General features: G+C 31.1%; 1 protein-coding gene across 1 annotated transcript; it reads right to left on the bottom strand.

Moving 5' to 3' along the window:
- Positions 1 to 2,000: 2,000 nt before the first annotated feature.
- On the bottom strand, positions 2,001 to 6,227 carry LOC145004774 (RING/U-box superfamily protein). Its single transcript, XM_078963761.1, has 9 exons — positions 6,049 to 6,227; positions 5,574 to 5,910; positions 5,438 to 5,489; positions 5,306 to 5,351; positions 5,128 to 5,209; positions 4,892 to 5,036; positions 3,738 to 3,828; positions 3,516 to 3,582; positions 2,001 to 2,775 (listed from the first exon to the last, which is right to left on the bottom strand). The coding sequence occupies exons 2-9, from the start codon at positions 5,763 to 5,765 to the stop codon at positions 2,248 to 2,250; spliced, it is 1,203 nt and encodes a 400-aa protein (XP_078819887.1). The 5' UTR covers positions 5,766 to 5,910; positions 6,049 to 6,227; the 3' UTR covers positions 2,001 to 2,247.
- Positions 6,228 to 9,599: the final 3,372 nt, after the last annotated feature.

The raw sequence follows: 9,599 nt of genomic DNA, 5'->3' as shown, positions 1-9,599 counted from the left end.
TTCATCAAATTCGATTATTTCCTAGCCGAAAAGAGACATAGGATTGAACCAAAATACATAGTCAAATTCTATAAACCTACTCAAGCAACTTCATCAAGCTTAAATCGAAAATACATACCTTAATTTCTAAAATAGCTCCGAAAACCTTCACGAACTTCAAACCCCAATTTCTATTTTGTTTCTCCAACCTTTCTTACAATTTTTATGGGCATTCCAATTTAATTCTCGTGCCTTTTATAATGTTCATGTTTATAACCTTTCTAATTAACCCAAAATTTCAAATTTATGACTCTAATCAAAGTGATAGGTTTTGAAATTAAAATTCCATAATTTCTCTATTTACTCCTAATTAATTTCTTAATCATAATTATAATAATATATATAGACCATATATTTATATATTTATTTTAATTTGAATTATCACATTATTTTGGTATTTTTGTATTAAGGGGGTACTTCAATTTTTTATTATTTTGATTCCCGGTGTAGGAGACTACGACGTGAGGATGTTTTTTTTTTTAATTTCAACCCACCGAGAGTCCAAGTCATATGGATGTGTTTTTATTTGAGGCATTTAAACTACCGGGTCGGTTTCCTTTATCCATTTTTGACATACCCACTAAATTTGGACTCACTATATCTGATACCCATTTGACTTAAAGTGATACTGACTATTTTAACATACACCAATTTCGGTTCAAGATCCAGACCCAGTTTATGGGTTTGAAGTTCATCCCTAATTGACATTACCCATTGGAATATTATTACTTGCGGATTACCACTATATTTAAAATTGATTTGCATTATTGATTTCATTTCAATCTACAAACTTCTCTTATTTATTGTAGCTTCTAATAGCATCTCCAATGGTATGTTAAAAATAGGTCGATAGAGAGGTATAATACTTCGAATCAAACTTAAAATCACTAAAACAACTTAACGAACCAAGCATTTTTTGTTTCGATTTGTTTAAATCAAGAGACAATGAAATCTCAAACACCTACTGAAAATCACTAAAACAACAACAACAACGGCGCACCCGTCGCTGCTTGGCAAATGATACGACCTTATTCGAGAGGGTCAATCTCCACAAAAGATTAAGCACAGATAAGAGAATTTTGGAGAAGTTTTTGATATATATCCTTCAATGCAAATTACATTCTAAATAATGAAAAGAAAGCTTTCATGCTACCACGAAAATAGGAACCGAATAACATGGTGGAGACTTATTCTAATTAAGTAGTGGCTCCTAAACTAATGCATGCATGATAAAGTTACTTGTTCCAATGGATGGACTTGTCATTGGCGAAGAAAGTTAAGCGATCAAATATGTACAAGAGGTATAGTTGATTACTCTCTGAAGTCATTATCTATTTTTTTTTATCCAAAGGAAAGACAAAATATGGATATCATCGATGATCTTAGGTGTTGAGGATGTTTTCCCCTGAAAAATAAGCGACTTCTAAGAGTTCCAAATAAGCCAAAGCACCAAAAAGATTATCGCACCAAGCATCTTTTGTTTTGATTTGTTGAAACCAAGAGAAAAACGAAATCTCCAAACATCATAAGCAAAAGAAAAATAATAGAAGATGTGAGCTTTCAACTCATGTGCAACATTATAAAACTTACAATGGCTTTTTTTAAGAGATTGCACAATAAAGGTCTCTAGAGACAAATCCTTCACACAAAGATAACAACCTTAAAAGATGTTCTTCTACTTAACAGAAATGGAACCATACATCAATCGAGCCCAAGTACAAATGTCCAAAAATCAAAAAATTGTCATTATTTTCTCTACACACTAGGATGCCTAATCCAACTTTTGGTGGATTTTTATAGCTTTTCTAGGGTTTCTATCTTGCTTTGTGAGGTACTTTGGAAATGGTTTGTTTTGTTTTTTTTTTAAAGGAATATTCGGTTTAAGATGTCGTCAATCCAATGGACGTTTTTGGGGTTTTTAAACCACCAACAAGATTAAAAATTCAATGGTAAATTGCACATTTCTTCAAGGTTCCAAAGATGATGATCAACTTCACTTTTCAAACCCAATTCCAAATCCTCCCAACAACAACCAATCATACAAACTCTCAAATTTCAATACAAAGGGAGGGGGGAAAGTGACCTATATGTCTTCCTGTCTCTATCCTTCTACTTCCATGATTCAAATCTCAAACCTCTACCCACAAATCTACACTCAAATTTTTTCCCCAATTTTACACACTGTATACACCACCAACAAACATTCCACTAAATCCACGCAACCTCCGGTGCACTACTACTCCTAGCTCGAGCTTCCGCCAGTGAAACCGCCATTGCCAACATCATCTGCTCCTCAAAGCTCTCAGGAACTATACTTCCACCACCTCCACCACCACCACCCATCTCATCATGTCCCCCATACTCATTATTATTATCATCATCATACCCATATGAAGTTTCAATATTGTTGTTGTTTCCCCATCCTCCATCTTGAAGATGAGTATTGAGAGAGGTGGATTCGGGATGCATGATGTTGTATGTTGATGACATGTTGCCATTGTAGTTGTTGTAATTGGTGGAAGATTCCCCACTCATTTGTTGGCGTTCGGCGAGGGCGGCTATGGCGCACGCTAGACCACCGGAAGGCGATGAGGATGAGGATGAGGATGTGGATGATAATGATGATGACTCAGCTTGTGGGGCCATGGACGCGAGAACACGAACTTCTGTTGCGTATTTTGCTAATTGTGCTGCGTCACCGTAATTTGGATTCTGGCGTTGGGTTTTTCCATCCTCCTATGAATAATAAAAGAATTTGAAGTAAATTACTGAAATTGTTCCTATGGTTTGGTCAAAATTGTACGTTTGATCCCTAACTTTTTTTTTTTGAACTCGAATCGTCCCTATGGTTTGATTTTATGGCGTTTTTCGTCCCTATGATTTGGTCAAAATTGCAATTTTGGTCCCTAGCTTTATGTATGTAAGGGACGAAAAACGCAACAAAATCAAACCACAGGAACGATCGGAGTGCAAAAAAAAGTTACGGACCAAACGTACAATTTTGACCAAACCATAGGGACGATTTCAGTAATTTACTCAAGAATTTAATATGAATTGATAAAAAAAGAGTAAATTACACGAATGGTCCCTATGGTTTAAGGTAATTTGCACGTTTGGTCCCAAACTTATTTTTTTAACTCGGAAGGTCCCTACTTTTTGTTTTTGTTACGCGCTTGGTCCCGGTCATACCTAAAAATACTATTATTTAAATAAGAAAAAATGGTGGGGTAGGTAAGGTAAAATGACGGGGTGGGTTGGAGGTGTGTTTATTTAAATAAATTTAAAAAATCAATGGCAAAATAGTATTTTTAGGTAAGACAGGAACCGATCGCATAACAAAAACAAATAGTCAGGACCTTCCGAATTAAAAAAATAAGTTAAGGACCAAACACGCAAATTACCCTAAACCATAGGGACCATTCGTGTAATTTATTCTATATTTATATTAAAATAATTTTTTTTTTATATAATTGTACCTGAAATGACAACCAGATGGCTTCCATTAGCATTATGTTCTCGGGGTCAAGGTCAAACTCGTCATCTCTGCATTTATATAATTTTTTGTCATGTATTTTTTTTAATTAGCGTTATATTTTTAAATATCATATAGTGTCATTTAGAATGTTTTTCATCCTAAAAAAAAAAACAATATTTATAAAATGTTGTAATATTTGAAAATATATAAGATAATTGGATACCTGTTGTCCCTAGGGCGTTGAGGATGTCTAATTATTGTTACACCTGAATTCGGAGCAGAAACAATTTCCTCGCCTTCTGAAGAAGACGTTGCTGCATATATTTAAAAAAAAAAAAAAAAAAAAAAAACTAATTATAAATTATACCACTAGAAATAAAGAAAAATAAACCATAAAAGATAAAGTTGAAAAAGAGATGAGAAACAAAGTAGAATAACGAAACATTTTACCAAAGGCAAATTGCTGAGAATAGCAATGTACTTTATTTTATTTTACCAATAGAAGCAATACACTTCAATTTTTTTTTTCCATAACAGAAACATATTTACATTTTTGACCCTTGATAGTTACATTTTTATGATACTAGCAATATGTAACCCATAATAGCAACATACTTTCATTTAATAGCTCATGGTATCAACATATTCACCTTTTTTACTAATAATATCAAGAGTAAATTACACGAATGGTCCCTATGGTTTGGGATAATTTACGCGCTTTGTCCTTAACTTATTTTTTTAACTCGGAAGGTCCGTAATGTTTGTTTTTTTTACGCGCTTGGTCTCTAGTGTTTGTTTTTGTTACGCGTTTGGTCCCTATCTTACCTAAAAAGACTATTAATTAATTAGGGAAAATGGTGGGATAGGTAACGTAAGGTGAGGGGGTGGGGTTGGGGTGTGTTTATTTAAATAAATTAAAAAATTAGTGGCAAAATAGTCTGTTTAGATAAGTAGGGACCTTCCGAGTTAAAAATAAGTTAGGGACCAAATGCGCAAATTACCCTAAACCATAGGGACCATTCATGTAATTTGTTGTAATATCAATATGTAACAAATACTAGCAACATACTTGCATTTTGCTACCAATATAGGCAATTTCCTTTATTTGTAATATATTACTATTATCAATCAATAAATAAATAAATTAATAAATACAGATAAGTGTATTGCTATTGTGGATAAAAAACATAAGCTTCTTTTTTTGCATAATGAAAATGTAAGTAAGTTGCTATCAAGGGTTAAATAATGCTAATATCAGTATAAAAGATGTAAATACATTGCAATTAATATTATTGTTAAAAAAAATTGTAATTACATTGTGATTATGTGTAAAAAGTAAAAACAAATGAATATATTTCTACCCTTATGTTTACAAACCTGCTCTAGAGAAATATTCAGCCTCATTTGAATCAATTATCCTGCTTGAAGAGCTTCTCTCTTGTCTTTTTAGCATTCTTTCCTCTTCATCTTGAATTTCTTGTTGTCTCATTCTTATTTTTGCTTCTATCACCCTTTGTTCTTCCTATAACACAATATAAAAATACAAAAAAAATATAAAATTGAGCAATAAAAGATAACCAATAGAATGATGGTTAACTAAGCCTAGTGCTTACAATTTGTTCTTGCCCTTTTTCCTCTTTAGTCTTCACCCCTCTATACTCCACAGCATAGTTTAACGTTTTACAAAAGGGGCATCTTGGTATTGTTAAGAATTGAAAACAACAAATATATATATAATTTGGAACAATAAGAAGAAAACAATAATGATAATTAAACATCGAATAAGGATACTGCGTAGGGCGTGTAGAATTTGGGGTCTTCATCTGTAGGAAACATTCTGATTGAATAACAAAAATGTTAACGATATAATCGTATTGTTTTCAAAGAGCGTAGCTTTGAATGATACAATTACATGATATTTACCTGTACAGATGCCTTTTGTGCAACATCGCGATCTATTTAGACTTGGATAATACTGAAAAATGGTTCAGAAATGGAAATAAACGTATCAGAAAGACGAAATTGAAGAAATACACCTGTAAAAATCAATAGCACATACCAAGAAACAAATCGGGCATTCTTCAAGATCGCAACTGCAGTCATCATCTCCGGGATAGCAAGGAGCGAGCTTGGAATCAAGTATAAGCTTACGAAGCTTCTTGTGATCTACATCCTTGTGTTGATAAAGCCCTTGAGGTCTTGTATACTTCTCGTCCACTAGCTGTCTCCTCCTACCCAACTTATTCCCCATTCAAGATCAAACAAAGCCCAAATCAACTCTATCTCTACTTCAATTTTGTAACAAAACCCTAATTTCTAATTTGACCAATCACAATAGAATTCCCCGTAATACGAAACCACGTTCTTGGAACAAGAAATCCGATGCCCAAGACATCCTGCAAAACCGACAGTAGAAAGAAGGAAAGTTTTTACTTGTACAGGAATCAAGAAACAAATGAAACTGGGAAAAGGGGGAGTTGGGAGTTGATTTGAGCTGGGAAATGTGAATAAGGAAGAACCAAGTTGAAGAAAACCTTGAATTTGTTGAAGTTGGATGAAGATGGTGTTGAGGGAAATCGATAAACGTGCGTGGAGGTTGGTTAGATATAACAGAGAGAAGGGGGTTCCGGTATGGAGATCGAGAGATTTGTAGAGGAGAAGAGGGGACACGATCAGAACTTTCTCTGATTATATACGCGTGTGGTGTAGGAGAGAAGGAGAGAGTGGGTATTGTTTGTGGCTTTGTGCGTATATCATGTTAACTTATTGAGTAATTGTTCTTGTTCTTTGGATTATGCATAATTATAATTCATAATTATCGTATTTTGTTATTTCACATGTGTAATTCTGTTTTGGTGGATTTATCTTTTTTAGTATAATTATCGAATGTAAAGTATTCATAATTATCTTATATGTTATTATCTAATGTAAAGTAGATTTATCTTTTTAGTATAATTATCTAATGTAAAGTGTATATGAATTTTTTTTATTATCTACAACAATAAAATTTGAATCTTTTAACAAGATGGTGAATTTAACCCTCATTTAGGATTAAGTTTAAGTCAAAGGGGAATTAAGTTTAATAAATTTAACCCTCATTTAGTTTAAGAAGAATAGTGGGGGTTGAAAAACATAGTTTGGTGTATCCTAAATAAATAAATATAATTTATATACTTTTATATAAAATAAAAATATCAAAAATAGATGTATGTGTGATTTCAATATAATTGTAAAATTAGTAATGTATCATATACCATAAAACAAGATAAATGAGATGTGTCACTGGTTTAGTTTTTTAGGAAAAGTTAGGGATTTCATTGAGAAGGTTTCTCTTATATATACAAACTACGACAAAATAAAATTAAAAAAACATATCGAGAGATACAATAAAACACGCAGTAAAAAAATAATTACGCATATAAGAATTGAATTTAGAAACTTAAACAAAAGGTAAGTAAAATTTGACATGTTATGGGAATATAATAGTTGAGGTATAAAATTCAAATTAAATGTAAACATCCTAAATAAAACAATTTATATTTTAAAGTAAATAATTTTTTTTATATAAATCTAATAGTACTTATTTTGTTTTCAAAGAATATTAAGTTTGCATATTTCATATCTAAAATAATAAGTATCCAAATTTAATACATGATTAATTATATGAGAACATTTGACCATCATTTCATAAAAATAGAAAAGAAGAGGAGGAGACCAAGTAAAGAATCGAAAAGGGGGTTTTGTTCACGCGCCTTCTTTGGATGCGTGTACGGTACCTTTGCTTTCTCCACTCAATTACTTGATTCTTCCACTTCTTTTTTATTCTCCCTTTTTTCATCCTTCATTTTCAGATTTCATTCCATTACAACTCATAAAACTTATTAGATATTGATTTAAATAATATCTTAATTTATGTCTGCAGCAAATCTAGTTTAAGATTTTTATAACAAAATCGTCTAACATACGTATTCTAAACATTATTTGGTAGTTAACGTGCCCATTTTAACAAGGCTTTGACTTAAAATAGTATATTAATGTATACAATAATTGCTTTTTCCTTAATGATTAGATGATGAATGATATACATACGATCTAAATACATGCTTGGAGCGGATTGATTTCGTTGATGACTTTAACTTGCTATGTTGAAAGATTCGTGTTGCTTTCCATTTTAAACGTGCACTCTAATATTTTCCTTTATTTGTTAGTATTTGCACATTAATTTTGAAAACTACATATACATGAGCTCGAATATCTCTATAGTTTATGGATTATGTGCGTGTATGATTGGTATTATTGGGTATTATTCAAGGGTTTAAACTTAGCAAAAAATAAGTTTATGGAATATGTGCGTGTGTGATTGGTATAATTGGTATTAGTGAAGTGTTTAAACTTAGCAAAAAACATAGGTTAAAATTTGATGCTAACAAGATTCTTATAGTTTTTGTTAGTACTTGTCTTTTAATAAAAACTAAACATATTCTATGATGGCATGTCATCTTTCACTATGAGGCGTGTAAACCGTTGTTCATGGTATGTGGTATATCTCTCTTTTTTTTTTTTTAAAGATAAGTTTGGTTTGGGTTTTGGGAGAGTTATGTGGCGCGGCTACTGAATGGTCGCAGCACGTGCCACGTCATTAAATAGTGACGTGACCTTATGTTGGTCATGATGCAGAGCTATCACCAACCAAAATCCTAGGTCTCGGGTCTTGAACATTATTTCAGAATGTGATGCTTATGGTTTGCTTTATTCTCAGTCTCCTTCCCCCATATGCAAACCCTAGTATTGTGATAGTGTTGTTGAGCCTTTGTGTGAATTTTTGGAGTTGTTATTGAAGAAAGTATTGGAGATAATTTCCAAAGTTATTAACTAGTCATAACAGTTCTAAATAATAACAGTGTCTATTTGCGTTGGCCTCAGGACATAATTAGCGATAAGGAAAATGACAAAAATAAGTTGTTATTTTATGATTAATTAATAAATTAATTGGAAATTATTTTGGTAATTAGTTAAATAGTTTTAATTAATTAAAAGGCTAAAATATTAATTAAATCCTTGAGATTAATTGGAATAACTGATGATTATCATTTGATTATCCATAGTACTCTAGATAGAGTAAGGTAGTATTGATCATTACTTACTGATGAAGTTCAATCAGCAGTTATCAATATCACTATGGATCATAATTTTTGTTTATTCGAAGTTTGTGTACTTTATATTTTCGAGGCTAAAACTTCTATTTGTAGTCACGATCAACTACTCATTTTGTCCAACATATTGCAATCATTTCACAATGTACTGCTGATATGGTGATATTGACTTATGTTTTTAATTAAATTCCATATATGACCATATGCACATAAATAATCATATTATACAATGCAAAATTATTTATGTAAATATGTGCATATATATATATATATATATATATATATATATATATATATATATATATATATATATATATATATTTGTGCACATTTGTATATTTTGTGCATATTTAAGGAGAATGACTTGAATAAATTTCTAAAAATGATGGGAATGATGAAGCAATATGTTGCTTTTCTTAACTATAATCTACTTTCACAGTCTGAAAAACTGTTGATTATCATTTAATTATTCACAATACTCTAGACAAAGCAAGGTAGTATTGATCACTACGAATCATCATTTCTATCTATCTAAAGTCTGTGAACTTTATCTTTTCCAGTCTAAAATTTCTATCCGCACTCAAAGTCAACTTCTTATTTTGTCCAACCTATTGCAATCATTTCGCAATGTACTGCTGATATGGTGATATTGACTTATATTTTAAATTAAATTTCATATATGAACATATTCAAATAAATAAACAAATTATACAATGCAAATTTATTTATGTAAATATGTGTATATATTTTTATGCACATCTGCATATTTTTTGCATATCGTAATATATAATTTTATTATGCACACACGAATATTATTAATAAACTCAAAATGAAAATTATCTTAAAGATTTAGAGGAAAATACTTTAATAAATTTATAAAAATGATCAGAATGATGAAGCAATATATTGTTTTTCTTAAATAGAATATGCTT

The sequence above is a fragment of the Lactuca saligna genome, chromosome 7, assembly GCF_052625555.1.
Source record: "Lactuca saligna cultivar CGN05327 chromosome 7, ASM5262555v1, whole genome shotgun sequence".
NCBI lineage: Eukaryota > Viridiplantae > Streptophyta > Magnoliopsida > Asterales > Asteraceae > Lactuca > Lactuca saligna.
This window is presented reverse-complemented; position numbering and strand designations above follow the sequence as displayed.